Source organism: Mytilus trossulus, chromosome 1 (assembly GCF_036588685.1).
Source record: "Mytilus trossulus isolate FHL-02 chromosome 1, PNRI_Mtr1.1.1.hap1, whole genome shotgun sequence".
Classification (NCBI taxonomy): domain Eukaryota; kingdom Metazoa; phylum Mollusca; class Bivalvia; order Mytilida; family Mytilidae; genus Mytilus; species Mytilus trossulus.
Window position 1 is genome coordinate 74,537,288 of NC_086373.1, and position 19,977 is coordinate 74,557,264.

General features: G+C 29.3%; 1 protein-coding gene across 2 annotated transcripts; it reads right to left on the reverse strand.

The window, feature by feature from the left end:
* Positions 1–19,860, reverse strand: LOC134685032 (transmembrane protein 65-like). 2 transcript variants are annotated; one of them, XM_063544392.1, is made up of 8 exons: positions 19,436–19,860; positions 16,192–16,212; positions 13,978–14,028; positions 12,332–12,399; positions 10,997–11,051; positions 2,933–2,975; positions 2,131–2,236; positions 1–303 (listed from the first exon to the last, which is right to left on the reverse strand). In XM_063544392.1, the coding sequence occupies exons 1-8, from the start codon at positions 19,719–19,721 to the stop codon at positions 211–213; spliced, it is 723 nt and encodes a 240-aa protein (XP_063400462.1). In that variant the 5' UTR covers positions 19,722–19,860; the 3' UTR covers positions 1–210. The 2 variants fall into 2 exon arrangements, with proteins under 2 accessions (XP_063400462.1, XP_063400471.1); XM_063544401.1 differs by lacking the exon at positions 16,192–16,212 and having other exon boundaries at positions 19,436–19,855.
* Between the last annotated feature and the right edge of the window lie 117 nt (positions 19,861–19,977).

A 19,977-nucleotide genomic window follows, 5' to 3' on the forward strand; every position in this document is an offset into this window, starting at 1 on the left:
TTAAATGAAGGAAAAATCTTTTAAATAATTGCAAAATATGTACCAGGGCAGAAATGAAAAATGAAAAAGAGATGAAAAAATGACTTAATATCATTGGCTATGCTAATATAATGCCACCGGCAGCTCAGTATAATCTAACAAACATATGAGTGGTTAAGGCAGTTATAAAGGTTTTTCACTATTACAATTCATTAATTAGGTTGAACACTGTTAACTGGTTTCTTCCTTATCTTTAGCACGACCATAAAATAAGAGAGGAAACATTCCTAAGAAACAGCCAATCGATACACCAACTGCTTTACCCTGCAATTATAAAAGAATACAGTTTAAGTAAGAAACCAATTTAAGAAGGATAAATCCTACACCAGTCAAATTACTTTATTGTAACTTTTGAAGAATGTTATAATGCATATTACTTTACAATTTTTCATCTATTTTGTTTGGTATTATTGAGGAAAATAAATGAGGTGTTATTTTCTGTGGTTTTACTCAAGTTCTACTTGAGCCATCCTACTGCAAGGGTTTTGATTTTTGAATTAGATTGTCAAACTGAATATATTTGATATTTGGGAAAATATGTCTTTATTAAAGAAGACTTATATATTTACAATAAAGGCTTATAAGAACCTTTGTTGATCAACAGTAAAAAAAACATGGACTAACGAGAAGTAAAAATCCTCAATTTGAATATGATCATAATTTGTTACAATCCAAGATTTACTACTGTTTGAATTGATCAGATCTGATCTACATTTAGTAAGTTCTATCTTGGGAGTACCTCAACCTTTTCAACAAATTGATTAAACCATTTTTTTTAAAAGTAATTAAATTTCATTGACAGTTATAAAGGCATTCAGCTCAGTTGTTCCGCATATGTTCAAACAATACAATTCTTTAATAACTTTATAACTTATTCAATAGCAAAACAGCTTATAAATAAAATTTTACAAACAAATTGTCCTAGAAAATTCTTTGCAAAAATCATTAATATTATTAGCATGCTTGACTTAGACAACATATTGAATGTAGACAACTGTCATAAGTTCTCATCTTTATACAGTAATATCCATAACTAATAAGCATTAATATTTAATGAAGGGTTCATATATGTATCATATTAACATATTTTCATACTGCATATGCATTCAATTTGCCATAAGACATAAGACATAAAGGAGACAGATTTGTAAAAGCAAATTGCTTGTTTCTGAATCCTTTATATTATTTCATTGTATAATACATGTATAGTTTAATATTGATTTATCCGAATAAATATTGTTTAAACTAAGACATACAAAACACATTCACAATCATCAACATCATTATCTGACTGCATATTCATACATCAAGCACTGTCAAACAGACAATATTGAGGGTGGTAAAGGGTTATGTTCATGCAACTTGTTCTGCCTTATTATTCTATGTGTTTTCCTGTTTTGATGTTTTATTTCTCTTTTTCTTGTGTTTGGGTCAAGGTGTGTGCTTTGTATTTCCCCTTATTTATTTTCAGTGTTTCTTGTTGGTATTCATGCTTGTCCCACAATTGATAAAAAGGTAAACCAGGACTTATTTCAAAATCAGTCCGGAGATTGTTTTATATGATGTGTTTAATACATGGATATTAATGGCTATCAAATAATTACTATAAATACTATGAATATTTTTCTTCAAATCAGATGCAACTAGCAGACGCCTAAAGTTAACCATAGAATCTTCATGTCAATTAATATTAATCCCAAAGAACATCAGATTCATCACTTACCACAAGTGTTGACTGGGGTAAAAAAAAATGGTTACCTAGACATCTCCTATTTTGAAGTAAAATCAATGTTGAATGATATTGAAAGTGGTAAAGGGGGACTATCTATGAATACAGAAACACATAAAATAAAAATCGCAAAAACATTGCACGGAAAATAAAAAAGGTGAAAAAGGAAGCAAGATATTAAATTGTAAATATATTGGAAAAAGTACTAGAAGTTATTTTAAAACTATAATTTAAAAGCATGTACATGTGTAAAGAGCAACAAAACTGATATTTATTTATGCTAAAGGCAATTAAATGACCTTGATATAGTAAATTAAATAAACCAATAAAACTAGACAGTCTTAGTTACGAATGACTCTTACCGTGTTGGATGAATATCGTGTCTGTTTCATATCTACTTGGTCAGGTTTCAATGCAGGACCTCTTACACCAAATTTACTACAGAGAACCTCTATATAATGGGCTGACCTGGAAATAAAATCATAGGAATCAAAATTTGCACAGCAGTATGGAAAGTCACTTTGAATGTAAATTCTAATTAGAATCTATCAATAATAAACATACAATATTGTTTCTTTGGAAAACTATTGCATTTCCATGTTTAGTGAACAGTGACATTTTAAGAACAAAACACTTAATGTGCATACTGTAAATTCACAAATTATAGCAATGTTTTTATTAGTGTGAAAAATGCAACAGGGTTATAACCACAATAATCTAAACCATGTAAACTTGCATTTTGAAATTTTTATGAATTCACTAGGATTTTTCTCAGTATCGCAAAAATTACAAATGACAAATTCCCATTATAAATGCACGCAATAATTTATGAATTTACAGTATCTTTTCAATAGTTCACATCATAATGAATAGTGTACTAAGTTTTTAGAAAGTTCACATCATAATGAATAGTGTACTAAGTTTCAAGTTGAAGTGACCATAAATTACAATATCAATCCAAACACTTTAACCTGATACAGTTCTTAAGGATGTACAGAGTAATTGGCAGATATACAAATGGGGTGAAAAAAAACCCAGATAGGACATAAAAATCTAAGTGAAGAAAAAAAATTATGAAGTGTGCCAAGGTAGACAACTCTAATGTTTTATAATATAGTATTTGCAAGCTTTCATTGCTTACCTCCCTTATCACATGCTACTTACCCAACACCACAAACATCTGACAGCAGATTACCTAATGCAGCAGCTGAAATTTAAAATGATAATAAATATGAATGATAATAAAACAGTGAAATTTATACATGGCATTGTTACAGATTTACAATTAAAGAATTTTCATATATAAATATATAAATTATTTCTTTTCTTTTCCATTCCAAGTACAATCTACATAGATATAGGAAGATGTGGTGTGAGTGCCAATGAGACAACTCTCCATCCAAATTTTTTTTTATACATGTTTACATCTATGGTATATTCTCTATCATTTGGGGAATATGAAGCAAAGCAGTATTTTCATTCATTACATATTTGCTTCTAACAAAATATGTCATTTTTAAAAATAATCAAATCAATGAAAACATTAAACCTGAAATTTAAGGGAATATGTATTTAATTTGAAAGACCATACAATTAAAAGTTTGCACCCTACCTACATGAGCTTTTAAATATTTTAATGCAAAATTTAAAATAATTTTGTAATACATTCATTTTTAATACAGTTTTGATCCCATATTAACATTTTATTAAAATTTCCGTATAGACTGGTTTTTACCTGATTAAAAAAAATATGAACTAAAAAATATACCTTCATGTGCTACTTTTTGAGTAAAAAGAGGTCGTAATTTTGTTTATCATTTACTTAGACTAAATAACATATGATTTTTACTGTATGATAATAGCATTAAATTAACGTGAATTCCATATTTTTCGAATTGGTGCTTAGGGGGCTGATATGAAAAGTTTATCACATGCTTCAAGTGTTATCACATGCCTTTCCGTAACGTTATCGCATGGCATTCCGGTAAAACTCGGCAAATTCCAGAAAATACAACTCAATGCTACGTTATCACTGAAAACCATTACAAAGTAGTATACAAAACAACTATTTGCATACTGAAAAGTATATTTTGTAAAATAATTAAAAAAACAAAAGCAAAAAAAAATCAATTTATAAAAAATATGTATTTTTTAAAAGTTTCAAACATAATTTAGAAAGTTACTTTACAAAAAAGTTGACTTTTCCAAACAGTGTTTATAATGTATATTTTTGATTATTTTTTTGTCGTTTCGTCAAAATTTAATTTTTTTTCTACTCTGTTGAGGCATATGATAAGAAGATATCATGTTGCATGTACTAAATTTGGGGTCTGACGTCCGTGAACTTTTCACTCTTCGAACATCTATTTGGGAACCACGTAAAAGGATCAATATATGAATCTGTGATTTTTCTCCATTGTTGAAGCATATGATAAAAAGATCATAACATGTCATTTTTCATATCGCATGTATTATCAGCCCTCGGTCAATATCAGCCCTCGAGCCATGCGGCTCTTGGGCTGATATTGAACCTCGGGCTGATAATATATGTGATATGAAAAATGCCATGTAATAATCTGATATTATTAAATGATATGAGCAAATCAGCCCTAATACGGATAAATCAGCATGTGCAATACTAAAAATGTTCCACTGTCGATATAAATCAAGATTTAATATTGCTCTTCCAACAGGGCCAATACGAAAAAAAACAGGGCCAATACAGAAAAAAGAGGGAAAAAAGCCGTATTAGCCCTAAGGCTAATACAGGACGTTCACTTCTGGTTTTCAATTTTCTTACGCCATTACTTAACTTTGGAAGTATCATTATTCATAAAAACATTTGTATAATATTTTTAAATTAAAGTCATAAAATAAACATGTTAAATGATGTGCAATGTTTTGTAACGTCTTAAAGTTTTGAAACAGAAAAAACAGGGCCAATACAGAAAAAAACCGAAAAAAAGGTGTATTGGCCCATGGGCTTATACGGGACATTCACTTCCGGTTTTTAATTCTCTTATAATCATTTAATAAAAGTGTTATGAACTGGCTGTTTCTGTATTGGCACTGGTATAGATTCAAGGTTTGCTGTATTGGCCTCGAGACCAGTATAACACTATAATATTTGGTCAAAATTTGGATTTGTGGCTGTATTTTCCATTCCAAAGGAAAGACATAATTTTTTTTGTTTTAAAAGATAAACACAAATTGTTATTTGTTAAATAATTTGTAATTTCTGTATTTTTTCTCTTAGAATATTTTCGCGACAAGTCATAGTTTCATGTCACGAAAATAACAATTTAAGTGTGAAACGTCATTACCTCCCCTGTAACTGTATCGTATGCTATAAGAGTAAATAAAGCTCTTTATATACATCCTCTTAGAAATATAAGGAGGAATAAAACAGATAAAAAAGGTGTCTCTGACGGCAACTATGCCTAGTCATACAAGCAGAAATACATTGTTTAAAAAAAATATTATTTTTTATTTCCCATTAGTTATATTTTTACTTATAAATATAAAAAAAAAAACAAGCAAGAGTCAATGGTGCAATTTTTTAAATTTAACAGAAAAATGTAAAATAGAAATTATAGTCAGGGAGATAGAAAATTGTGCTATCTGCCCACATGATGATTCATAACTTAAAACATGTCTTATACTGTCCCTGTAAGTAAAATTACTTGTCTCTAATGTATATATCAGAGTTGGGGTAATTGTAATTGTAATCGTTAATCAGCTGTAATTGATTACAATTACAACTGAAACTCATACTTAAAATAAATAATTGCTTGTTGGCATACTATTTGAACTTCAGATTTTTTAATGAATATGCCTACATATATATACAAAACATGTATGTCTTCTGTCTGATGTTATAAAATATAGTAAAAATAAGTTTATTCAGAAAAAAGCAGAAAAAATAAGGCAAACCTTAAAGTTTACATGTTTTTATTCAGTTTACTTTTATTTTTGCAAACAAATTTAATAAGTCAATGTACAAATATTAAGAGGTAACCAATGATATAATTCACAGATCCATAGAGAGGGATTAAACTATGAATATAAGGTGGTGTGACCATACTAGTCCATTTTGGAATAGCATCCCTTAAACCTACATCATTTCCTATAGAATGTAAGAAAATAATTACTGTATATAAGCTTGTCAAACATTTTTCCTTTTAAAATTTAAATGTACCAGAATAAATTCAGCTATTTAAGAAGAATTTTTTCATGTTTATTGACATACATGTATTATTTGAAACCTTTCACAGAAAAATGTTTGTTTTTCTCACATTGATTCAACATAAACCTAAATAGCATATGTGCCTATAAAAAACAACACATCAAATTTAAGTAATTTTGAGTGTAAAACTTACTCAACTAAAAATAATAAATGTTCCATGGGGTGACATTGACACACTATTTGGTATGCAAAAATAAAAAATATTTACAATATGATGATGTTCCGGACCATATGAGTATTTGGACCATACGTGTATGGTCATGACCATACGCGTATGGTCCGACCGTACGCGTATGGTCCGACCGTACGCGTATGGTCCGACCGTACGCGTATGGTCGGGGTAATTAACACTCTCTTACAGTTTACTTTTTTTAAATACTTCTAAACTGTGCATATGGTATGACCGTCATTAAAAAGTCGCTATCATATAGGTAATTTTATTATTATATTATAATAAAAAGATAAGCTAAATAAAAATAAGAAGTTTCACATAGTTAATTTTACTTAATTGTCAAATTTATAGTAAACACATTTTATACAGATGGTCATTACCCATTTGTTATTACGAGTAAATGGCAATATATCGACTAAAAAATTAAATTCCAAAAATTTCTTAATGAACTGTTACATTTATATAAGAAGTCACTGCACTGGAAAGTAACATTCAATTAGTTTATTTAAGTTGAATTGTGGAGATGGTGTATTGCAGTCATTTTATGATATAAGAGATGAAGAGCTTCTTAAAAACACTGTAGACATCAGAATGGCCAAAGAGCTCGGTATCACTGTACACAGCTGCAAAAAAAGGCTTGTTTTTCACTCGCAAACAAAATATAAGACTATTCTGCTACTATATATTGTCAACAGCAAATCACTACCAGACAATACATAGACTGTTGCCTTTTATTCCATGCCCTTCATTATAACCAAAATCTCTTTTTTACAAAACTTTCAATTTAAGATTGTTCTTTAATAGGATTCTACAATGTAATTAATTTTATTGAAATCAAATGTAAATTAAAAGAAACTGAACTTTGTACATTTTGTCCAGAAATTAAAGAAACTATTTGTCAAATTTTGGGGAATGTAATGTAACACAAAACTTCTGGCTATCTGTTAAAGATTAGATTAAAAGTTATGGCATTCTCCTGCCTTTGAGTGCAAAAGAAGTCATTTTAGGTGTCACATGTGTCTGAGGATTCTGTCAACAGCAAAACAGTTAACTTAAGAATATTTTGTTGTTACTCAAATATCATATAAATAAATGTAAATATAAGAACATTTCCCCCCACAAAATATGGTGGGATAGAATATTTGAAATATTGGATTAATATAGAAAAATACTCTGTATGTGTCTTAACCCCTGTACAAAGAGCAACCAGATGCTCCGCAGGGCGCAGCTTTATACGACCGCAGAGGTCAAACCCTGAACAGTTGGGGCAAGTTGAACACAACATTTAAGCTTGATACAGCTCTGAATTTGGATTGTGATTAAATAGTTGACACAACATAGGTTTCTGACACAGAATAAATGTGGTCTTAGAACTTAAACTTAAAAACCTAAAAATTTAAATTGGACATTTACCTATTATGGTCCAATATCCAAAATCTAAATACATGGTAAGATTCAGCATATTGAAGAACCCCATATATCCAATTTTTGTTGAAATCAAACAAAGTTTAATTTTTGACTCTTTGACCTTAATGTAGACCAATTGGAAAACAGGACAATACAGTGCAATTGAAAATTTCTTGCTATTGTGCAATACTGTGCAATTGCAAATTTCTTGCTACAATGTATTGCGCAATATTGCGCAATTGAAACTTTCTTGCTATTGCACAATACTGTGCAATTGAAGATTTCTTGCTATTGCAGAATACTGTGCAATTGAAAATTTCTTGCTATTGCACAATACTCTTAATATAATAATTTTTTACCCTGATTTGAACCAACTTGAAAACTGGGCACATAATCAAAAATCTAAGTACAAGTTTAAATTCAGCATATCAAAGAACCCCAAGAATTTAATTTTTGTTAAAATCAAGATAAGTTTAATTTTGGACCCTCTGCACTTAAATGTAGACTAATTTGAAAACAGGACCAAAAATTAAGAATCTGAATACAAGGTTAGATTTGGCATATCAAAGAACCACAATAATTCCCTTTTTAATGAAATCAAACACAGTTTAATTTTGCACCCTTTTGGCCCCTAATTAGTTGGGATCAAAACTCCCAAAATCAATCCAAACCTTCCTTTTGAGGTCATAAACCTTGTGTTAAAATTTCATAGATTTTTATTAACTCATACTAAAGTTATTGTGTAAAAACCAAGAAAAATATTATTTTGGACCTTTTTTTGGCCCCTAATTAACTGTTGGGACTAAAACTCCCAAAATCAATTGCAACCTTTCTTTTGTTGTCATAGACCTAATGTTAAAATTTCATAGATTTCTGTTTACTTATACTAAAGTTATTGTGCGAAAACCAAGAAAAATGCTTATTTGGGCTCTTTTTGGCCCCTAATTCCTAAACTGTTGGGACTAAAACACCCAAAATCAATCCCAACCTTGTGTTTAAATTTCATAAATTTCTATTTACTTTTACTAAAGATAGAGTGCGAAAACCAAATGTCTTCTGCCGACGACGCCACCAATGTGATACCAATATACGACAAAAAAAAAAATCTATTTTTGCGGTCGTATAAAAATGAATCAGGAATGCAATTTGCTAGAAGCAACTTTTATTTAATTAATTAACAAAATCAATTGTAAAATTTATATTTATATCTTATAATATCCTCATGACTTGATTCATCTTTCAAGTATTAATTAATTCTTTATAATGTGTATCTAATATTATACTGTCATGTATATATAATGTAATTTCATGTTTCATCATGAAAAATAAGATAATTACAAAATTTATATAAAAATTGTTTCTTTATTCTGAAGGAAAAGGTCTAATTAGGGATTTATCCAGCATTTCCAAACATAAATTCAGAAGAAATTTAAAACTGTGCATTAAAACTTGAATCATAATGAAAATGTATTTGATTGTTTCTGATCATTACTAAATTCTGGATGACAGTCCCTACTTGTAACTGAGGTTTTGTTTCTGTATTTCTGTTCACATAGAGTTAAAGCTGTTTCCTTGACAGATTTATGTTGTATGTTCATCTATATAAAAATGAAAATGGAAATCGGGAATGTGTCAAAGAGAAAACAACCCGACCATAGAAAAGGGAACTGCAGAAGGTCACCAACAGGTCTTCAATATCCCGCACCCGGAGGCGTCCTTCAGCTGGCCCCTAAACAAATATACTTGTTCAGTGATAATGAACGCCATACTAAACTCAAAATTGTACACAAGAAACTAAAATAAAAAATAGTACTAGACTAACAAAGGCCAGAGGCTCCTGACTTGGGACCGGCGTTTATATTCCACTGTTAATGATAAACTAGAGGTTTCTAGCTCATTTGGCAATAATTTGCTATAATGATATTTATCTTTTTTTTATTTTTCCCAGTATAAAACTGTTAAATGCATAAAATTCAGTATATTTATGAGGCCATTAGTTTTCATTTATTGAATTGCCAGGATGACATTTATCATTTATGTAAAAATCAGGATTAAAAATATTTTCAAGATTTTATATGACAGTATCTGTGTATATTATCCCCTTGCCTTGATAATGTTATCTCGCTTAGGTTCTGTCTTTTAATATAGATTTTAAGATAATCACTTAAAATCACTAGAATTGTTAAAAATTACTCTTAGCAGGATTAAAATGGAATTTCTTTTTATTGAAAACTGCTGTTGATATATAGATGTCTTTTGTGTTGTTATGTCATTGACATATAATCAATATCTCCTTTTGTTTACGCAAAATTTTACTTTCTTAAAAATGAAAACTAAACAATTTCAGAACCTTTTTGCACCTAATATTCTGTACTTACATAAACCTTGTGCATGTAAGAGAAGGAAAAACAAGTGAAACTGCGAGCTACTGCTCACTGATGATACTCCCGCCGCAAGTGGATAATATAAAAAGTGTAAAAATATGCAAGTGTTCTGTAAACAGGAAGTTGTCAAGTGATCAATCTGAAAACGCATCACACCGTATAGCTGACTTAGATAAACCCTGAAACCAAATTTCAGAAATCCTTGTATTGTAGTCCCTGAGAAAAGTGTGACGAAAATTTTCAACTTGGCTATCATGTGTAAAATCATACAAGTGTTCGGTAAACAGGAAGTTGTCAAGTGATCAATCTGAAAATGCATCACACGGTTTAGCTGACTTAGATAAACCCTGAAACCAAATTTCAGAAATTCTTGTATTGTAGTTCCTGAGAACAATGCGACGAAAAATATTCATGGGACGGACTGACTGACTGACGGACGGACGGACTGACGGACGGACGGACGGACCGACGGACGGACTGACAGACAGACAAAGGTAAAACAGTATACCCCCCTTTTTTAAAGTGGGGGTATAACGGGGGTATGAAAAAGACAGAAAATTAAATGTGAAACTAAAGGACAAGTTATGATGAGGGTCTTTATTGAACTTATTTACATGTCTGTTTTATAGTTGAGGTAATAAAATATTTGAAACAAGAAGTTTTCTATTTTTTACATCACAATAAAATGTAGTTTTGACGTCATAAAAAAAAAATATATAGATTTTGATAATCTCATGATTTTTTTTAAAGATCTTTCAGATTCATATTTTCACATACTTAACAATCATAATTTAGCCAAAATCATAGGGAACAACTCCTTTATTTTGTACTCTTGAAGTTACACATTTGAAGAGATATCAGAATAACATGACAACAGGCTTATTTTGTCCAAAATATACCTTCTCCAAACAGCTAAAAAAAAATGTTTACTTGTTAGCTTGTATCGGTTTTGTTTCACTAACACATGTAGTTAACTTTCATAAAATATATTGTGAGAACTTCAGAAGTAACGCTCTTACCTGCCATTGTTGATATGCCAAGAAGAGCACCAAAAGTAACATCTATGTATTCACCCTAAAATATAAAGAAATGTGTCCGTTTACTGTACAGAATATTCACACATATAAATATATGTTTTATGTTGCATTATATCAACACAAGATCAGAATTAATTGAAATAGATTCATTTGAAAACTGGTCTTATAGGAATCACACTGTGATCTAACGTATAGAGAAACATAAACTTTTTTTCATTAATCCATTTTTTTAACTCTTATTTAGTTCTGTCATTCTCAGCTTAATTTGATTGTGTGATGAAAGCAGTATGAGCCAGTTGGGGCTGTATCAGTCATTTCTAATACTTTGTTAAATTCCCTTGAAACTGATTATTGTCAATAAATATAGGAAGATGTGGTGTGAGTGCCAATGAGACAACTTTTCATAAAATAAAGATTTTAAAAAAGTAAACCATTATAGGTCAATGTATGGCCTTCATCACGGAGTCTTGGCTCACACCAAACAACAAGCTCTAAAGGGCCCCAAAATTACTAGTGTTTAACCATTAAAACGGGAAAACTAACTATATTTTATTTGTTTGTTGCTGTTCATGATCAGTGACCATGGATATATCACCACTACAAGTTTTGTATTGGTGGAAGGAGCTGGCACGCATGAAGAAGACGATCAACTTTTAGTAAGAAAAATGGCATTACTTGTCTTTTACCATTTGAGTCTTCTATAAGGTATGAAGTTTAACATTCAAATAAGCCAAGACTTCATCCTCATGATACTGGAGTCATTTTCATAAAAAAAATCTTACAAATAAGATTGATCATTAGTCATGAACAATTCAGTATACTTACGATCAATCTTAGTTTGTTTTTTTTCGTGAAATCAACTCCGAAAGAGAATTCTGTTTCAAAACAATGATCAATAAAATTAGATATTACTCCAAATATTTCAGGTCAAATTTTAACAGAAAGTTAAGTAGCATACAGATATATATTTTACTTGTGTGCACCAGTATACGGATGTCTATAAACAGTGATTTGTCTAGTTTTTGTCTTTAACATGTCTAATGGTTTCTTAATAGTCAATATTTTAATACAATGGAAAATTGGTGTCTTTATTTTTCTTTCCTATCTATTATTAATACATAAATCATATTTTTTTTACATTTTAAAAACCATCAGGACTTTTTTGTCTGATATTTCAAACAATCCATCATTTTCCAATATTAATGATAACCTTATAACTCTTCAGAAGTCTACAATGACTTCTATATTGAGAGTAACTTAAGATGTCTATACTGATTTCTTTATTAAGTAAAAGACACAATTATCTTTTCAACTCACCGCTGTAATCATCAAGAAGTTGTCAAGGAAACCAAATCCAATAAAAGGCAATGCATTATGAATGAAAACTGAAAAATAATTCAATTTATGTAAATAAACATTCTATAGAAGAAGTTATGATTCCCTCCCCAATCGTAATTTACCAGAACAGCGTTATAAATTAAATTATTGTCGATGGAAATGCACTTAGCATATAATCGAAAAAGCCACATTGGCCATTCCTAAATATTAAATGTCAGATACTGCAATTCTTCAAATGTATATGACTACATGAATTTCAGTATATTGTCATCTATGAAGGCTATCAGAGGCTACATTATATTCTACCATTGAGAGAACCTAACATTTCCTTTATAGAAAAATCATCAGTTTTAATACAGGCCTTTCTTCAAGACTCTTTTGACTTTTTCTCACCAATGGGACTATTTATTAAAGGCATAAATCTCCTCTGTTCCAAATCATTCCCCTTCAGAAATGCGGATATTCATTTCAATTTCTAAAAATCCTTTTGAAACAAACATTGAGAAAACAATTTCATTCAACCACTTGCCTTTATCTAAAGTTGACATAATATAAACTAATTTATATAAAAAAAAAAAAAAAAAAAAAAAGATTACACCATCAGCATGTGTCAACAAGAGTTGATAATGATTTTAATTTTGTGATGTGATAAATAATTCCCTAGGTTTTTCATCTCGATATTGATCTAAGTTTACAATAACCCATATAATTACAAATTTCAACTCATTACATTAGTGATTAGAGAATATAAGGGTACAAAGTCAGCAAGAAATTGTTATAATTAGATAGATTGACGTTTATACAGCACGCTATTCTAAGGAATTTCAAATACATTCATCACTGAGACAGAGACAATCATTACTCAATAAGTTGACTCCAACATTGTTAATTGTTATTCATTTTCCATACTGAATACAGTATGGTACTTTAATGAAATACTTTATGAGATAGATTATAATAGCAATTGTTAATATAAAAAAGATGTGGTGATATTCCCAATGAGACAATTGTGCTTGTTTCTGAATTCTTCTTATTTATAGTTAGGAAAGTGCTTTGTACTATTTTAATAGAGTGTATTGAATACTTATTGGAAAAAACAAATACTATAGAAGTAAATCTTGACTTTTGAAATTAATGACATTCAGTGATGAATAAAAATAGAATATTTGGGTCCACCAAAATCTTTTCTATATCAAAATTACAGAATTTCACTTGTAATGTTTTGGATTTTTGTAAATTTTCAGAATCCTCTGGTTTTCTCTATCTGAATGCCTTAAAAAAATTGGCCCATTGACCCCTATTTTTCTTTTTAGAAATCTTTTACATGCATAATTATAAGCCATCTGTAAAAGTTTTATAAAATCTTTTTTTACCAGTTGTTGAGAAATTGTCAATGATAATGCTATGTAAAATCAAGAAAGAACATTTGCCTGCCAAAATTTCAATGGCTTATATCTCAAAAACAAGCACATTGACCTGTATTTTAGTTTTGCTCTTTTTGTTCCCTTATTAATCCCCTATCAATATATACTTATGTTATGAAAAGCTAATTATTTTGAAACTGAGTAGTGTACTCCCTTAATGCTTTTATATTAAAACAAATGGTATTATTCACTACTTGTTACCTCTTTTGAGCTGATCAGCTGTTGGAGGTGTACATGTTGTACCAGATGAATCTGAAAGAAATAAACAAATGTCAAGAATTAGAAGTGCTGTTTGTGTCATTAGTTGTATAACATGTAACTAAATAAATCTTTCTTACAACGCTGGTGACCAAATTCTTTAGTTATATCAGAGACATATATACACATATATATGTGTATATATGTCTCTGGTTATATCAACATTGATTTTAGCATTTCCTTGTATAGAATTTTAATTTTTTAAACACAAATCCTTCCATTTTTGTAACAGAGATCCATAAAAGACACAAAAACCTTAAAAACATGTCTGATGTCATGAAATTCATGAAATTCTAATAAGTTTGAAAGAAAACAACATTCCGTATGTTTAATCAATGATGTTTGTTATGCATTGCTGCAATGACTGCTACAATACAGGAAATAGAACATTTAACATGCTGCTCCTAACTATCAGTTGTATTTCCTGTCATTTTCTACATGACATCACAATAGTATGAGACTATAAGGTCGGTTTACTCCTACCAGGACACCAATTTGTTATTGATCCGTCTTGTTTAAATGTACTAGTGCTATTTGTTCTAATCTTTCTTAATCAACATCTTGTCGTTTTATTTGTATTTATTTGTCAAACATCAACCAGTTCTATAATGGATTTCTAAGAGTTATTTTTAGATTTCTTTCATTTATGGCATCTTCTCTGGCATTTCTTTGATTTTTTTTAATGGTTAAATATTCTCACTAGTTTCAATTATAAAATGGTACAGAACAGTTTACATAAACCATACAGAAAATATACTACAAATAAGAAGATCTTATAATCAACATGCTTGTCCATCCACCAAATAAGTTATAAAACAAGAATTTATCCTCTGCATTTAAATATATTCTGTATTTGTATAAACCAATATGCATGCAATATGAATCCTAAAACTTGAATCAGTAGTTAAAATCGATATATCGTACTAAAAAAAGGTATTGTTTCTTTGATAAATAAATGTTGCAATGGAGTAAATCATTCTATTTCTACATTTTAACATTTTTTAAAACTTCATTAGTATTAGTTCGTTTTTTTTTTACTTTAATGTTTGGCTGTTAAACTATACTACATTTGTACTTAAAATCTTTCTGCACGCATGACGTTAATTCTTTACTACAGACAGCGTGCACAAAGTTGACGGCAACTGTAAAATGCGCTTTTTCAATAGCTTTAAACATGTAATATTTATATGTATTTATAATATTTTTTTAATAAGATTTTTTTTTTCATGATAAAATGATGAATGCATGCCATAAGAATCCACATTACTAGTAAGGTAAATTAATATTTAATCTATAAAGCATGAATAGGACATAAAGAAAACAGCAAAAAATCGGTGTAACTTGTAACATTAAATTATCATAAAATAGAGTTTTTGACCTAAAACTTATACAAATTTAACAGTGTATCCCACATTTTCGTATAATAGAACTGTTCAGATTTGGACTCTGATATTATATGAAATTTACAGCAAAAAAAGTCAAAAACGACCATGGTAGATATGCTTGGAATAATCTTTGTAATGTGTAAGAAGTGGTAAGTTGGAAGGACTAATAATCAAAATGGAAAAATCGGTAAGAAAAATATGTAATTGCTATTATTTTATTTATAAAATAACTTGGTATTCGAAATTTGCAAAACCAGAGGTTTAATAAAATCTGCAACATATGAATAATTCGATAGTCCAGACTGAACACCTGATTTTTTTAAATGTCCAGCTATTATGTTACAATCTATAGAAATGGCGTTTTGACGCTGTTTCTGAAAAGGGTCAACAACATCGCCGCTAATTGTTTCCATTATACTGCTCGTAGCAAATATTTGTTTATATTTTGAAAATGTGCATTTGCTGCACTTTTTTGTTCGAAAAAAAAGAAATATGTTGGAGGTGAATGTTTAGAATTATGTGGTAAACTAAGTGTCCAGTGTTTTTGTTACGCTTACGTTTTCTGAGGGAAAATACCGACGTCGTAAATGGTTTTTGTAATTTGAAGACGTTACATTTGTAGACTCAGCTTTGTGCACGCTGTCACAGCACAAAACCTGTGTACTTTGTAAAATGGAAATCCTCGGTTTATAATAGGTGAACTGGTTTAAATACTACTGAAACATACAAAATTAAAGCCCCACAATTGTTTCACATGCTTTTACCAACTTACCTAACATTTTCATTTCACAACCTATTTATAATAAAGATAATCAGTAATACAAACTTTTTAAACCACAAATGTTTGTAACAATGTTTTTGTTGACCAACTCAACAGCATTTAATTTTTTAGATTACATTAGATCTTTATTTTCTTATGTCACTATTAGAGGAACTGGATTTGGTTTTGCAAAAAAAAGATATTTTATTTTAAACAGGTTAATGGAGATGACTTACTGATTTTCTATTTGGAATTACAAAATAAGATATTGTAAGAGTAGTTTTTTTGTGATTTAAAAGTATGAAATTACCAACAGTCATTATATAGCAAAAAATGTGACTGAAGATTTGTGTTACTTTATATTCTCATGAAAATATTTAGTCATTTCCAACCTTAACAAAAAGCTAAAGTTCAATTTTTGTAAGTTACTTCACTTCCCAATGTCAGTTGACATTACTTATTATCTTAACTGACCAGACTAATGTCCAAAGTCATAATAGATAAAGGGACAAGTGATGGCTTTATTGAGCTTATAATTACAATTAAACTGCAGATAAACTGTATCAGTACAGTATTTGTGATTAATCAATAATAATAAATCACTGCATACAGTCTCTCTCCTTGTAATGTTTGCCTTTAGGAAATACAATAGAACTATTATATATGTACAATAACTGGAGGCACAGATTCACAAAAACTTAATGTTTTCCTCTTTTTAATAACCGCAATTCATACAGAAAAAAAATGAGTTTGCTTGTTGGCAATACAATTTGAACTTCAGATGTTTAATGAAAAGGCCTACATTTACAAAACATGTATATCTCTTGTTTGAGATTATCAAAATAGAAAAAAATAAGTTTATTTAGAAATAAGAAAATAAAATATTACAAACCTGAATGTTAACATATTTCCATTTATTTTATTTTTATTTTAGCAAGCAAAATTCAAAATCTATTTACATAGTTGTAAATATTGAGAGACAAAAAATGATAAATTCACAGAACCATCTAGAGGGTATGAATATAAATGTATAAGGTGATGTGGGCATAATAGTCTATTTGTAGATAGCATTTCTTACCTACAATACTTCCTTTTAAATGTAAAAAAAATAAGCTAATAAAACATTCACGTTTCCTTTTAAAATTCAGATGTACCATATAAAGTTCAGCTATTCAAAAACAGTGTATTCATGTTTATAAACAAATATGCATTCTTTGAAACCTTTAACAGAAAAAATGTTTGTTTTCCCATGTAAGATTCAAAATAAATATATAAATATATATAAATGCCTATAAATAACATCACAGCAATTTCAAATGTTTTGAGTGTGAATTAATCAGTTCAAAGATTATAAAAATTACTCAAATAAAAATAATAAATGTTTCCTGAGGTGATTTTAACACACTATTTGGTATGCAAACATATAAAATATTTACAACATGATGGCACATTAAAGGCAATGCAATATTTCACTTGACAAACTAGCTTCATCAGTATGCTAATGGTATAAAATCATTCAGCTTTCAGTTTTTGCACACCAGCAGATCTAATTGTGTTGCATAAAATTGTATTATTTTCAAGATTTATAGTCTTGCAATTTTATTAAAACAGTACAATTAGACCTGATTTTACTCTAAAAACTTCTTCAGCTCAAAAGTTTGAAAATGTATATCACGATTCCAATATCACTTGGAGCTGCATGTCTGTTGAAGCTTTATGAGTATGTTTAGTGAATTAATGTGTTCATTTGTCATGACATTGTAAATATTTTATATTTTTCGTAGGCAATCTATATAATTGTATATAAATGATATGAAAGCTTTTGTATAAGTTAAATTTGGAAATTATTTAAAATAAAGGAATGAATCTCCCTCATGCAAAGCTCCTTGCCCAGCTTTGGCTATACTTTTTGGTTCATTGGGATTATTTAACAGCTCTTCATACTTTCAATAAGCTTTGGCTTTTCAAATACTTAGGCCTCAAGCATCACTACAGAGTCATACTGTAGAAATTTGTATCTGGAGCAGAAAAATTGGTACTGTTTATGAAATTATGTTATTAAATTTAAAGTCCTGAGAGATAAAGGTGGCAGTAATTTCTAGGCAGTGTTGTAGTAGAAATGGGAGGAAACAGTGCAGCACTTCTGTTAGGCAGAACAAATATATGTTGACACATGTCCTCGTCCTGTATAATATTGGTAGGAAGAAAAGAATAATATGTACTGGAACACTGTCCTAACTGTGTGGCTTGATCTTTAAGGCCCATATATTTTATCAATACTAAATGTCAAATAAGATTAATCTTTAGTCATGTTTACTATAACTGTATATGGGTTTGTTCTAAATACTAATATTGTATAATACATACAAGTAAATGTACATGAATTTTCAACAATCAACAGAGAATATTTTCTATTTCTATCTTAAAATTTAATATGATTTTCCATGCATCTTATATAGCAAAAGTACCTTAAAGTATCTTATCTCCTAACTGATGCTATAAAATGGTAATTACTTCTTTACTCAGTAATCAATTGTCATGATAATGGAAAAGAAATAAGTATTTCAATTTCGCATAATCAAAAAGAAAAGAGTTATTGAGGTGACTTCTGAACAACTTGTTGAAATCATTGGAAAATAATTTCCATATTTCTGACTTGATATAATCTGATTCATTATCATTTTCAACATGTTCAATGGAATATGAAAGGTTAAATCAAAATGTTCGATTTAAGAAATCTCCAACTCATCAGGCAGCTACAAAGAATTTAAAATTTGAACAATTAAATTTGTAAGTGTCATTCTGGCCCAGGATTTTACGTAATAGTAATTTTAATAAATCCTTGTTTTGACATCAAGATGCATCAAATTCAAATACAAAGATAAGAAAAATTAAATAATCTTTAAAAGTGGAAAAGAAGAAGCTTAAGCAGAGAACAATATATGTACATGTTTCTTGCTTTTAAAATAAGGTCTTAAACAAAAAATGTGCAAATATAAAATACAATTCACAATGCTCACAATATTTAAAGACATGTAATATGAAATTTAACACAATGCTCACAATATTTAAACTTAAAGACATGTAATATGTGTGTAATTTAACACAATGCTCACAATATTAAAGACCTATCAAACTACTTTGTGAAAAAACAAAACTGAAACAAAAGTCAAAAAATAAAATATGACCAAAACTTTTTAAATTATAAAACTATAAATATAAACATGATAAATGATCTTTTCTACATAGTACATACCTTCTGTTTTCCTTAACAAATCAAAATTCTGTAATTCTGAAAGTAGCAGATTTCTTTCCATTGGCTTTAAGGCATATACAAAGTCTTTTGCTATAGTTTGATCATCAACAGTTCCATGTAAATCTCTATAAACAGAGCTGTATTTATTGTAAGATTTTGAAATAGACACATGTGTGTATTTGTGTGTTCCTCTTGTTGAAGTAGTTTTTATTACATGAACTTTACTCTGTAAACTTTTGCACATGAAACAAACTCCACGCTGGAGTTTCAAAGTCGCAGCAGCCATAGTGTCTTTTACCTTTCAACGAAAGAAAACCATTATCGTAGAGCCTCAAGAAAATATTGATTTTAACCTATCCTTGTTCTGTTGTCATTCGCAATGTGGCAATGTGAAAGTAGAGTTATTTCCCTTCACGAGTGCACAGTGCAAGGGATCCTTCAGTGCTTATTTAACTTTCGTTTTATATTTATTGACATAAATCTTATATTTAATGCAAAATCCATTCAAAAACATTTTTTTTAATTATTAATATGTTTCTAGA

Excerpts from the sequence above, each read along its gene's own strand:
- LOC134685032 (XM_063544392.1), bottom strand. The coding sequence starts at position 19,721 with ATGGCTGCTGCGACTTTGAAACTCCAGCGTGGAGTTTGTTTCATGTGC. Across the intron at positions 14,029-16,191 it reads TTGTGAAATGAAAATGTTAG|ATTCATCTGGTACAACATGT; the intron begins GTAAGTTGGTAA and ends TATTTCTTTCAG. Across the intron at positions 12,400-13,977 it reads AGCTGATCAGCTCAAAAGAG|TTTTCATTCATAATGCATTG; the intron begins GTAACAAGTAGT and ends ATTATTTTTCAG.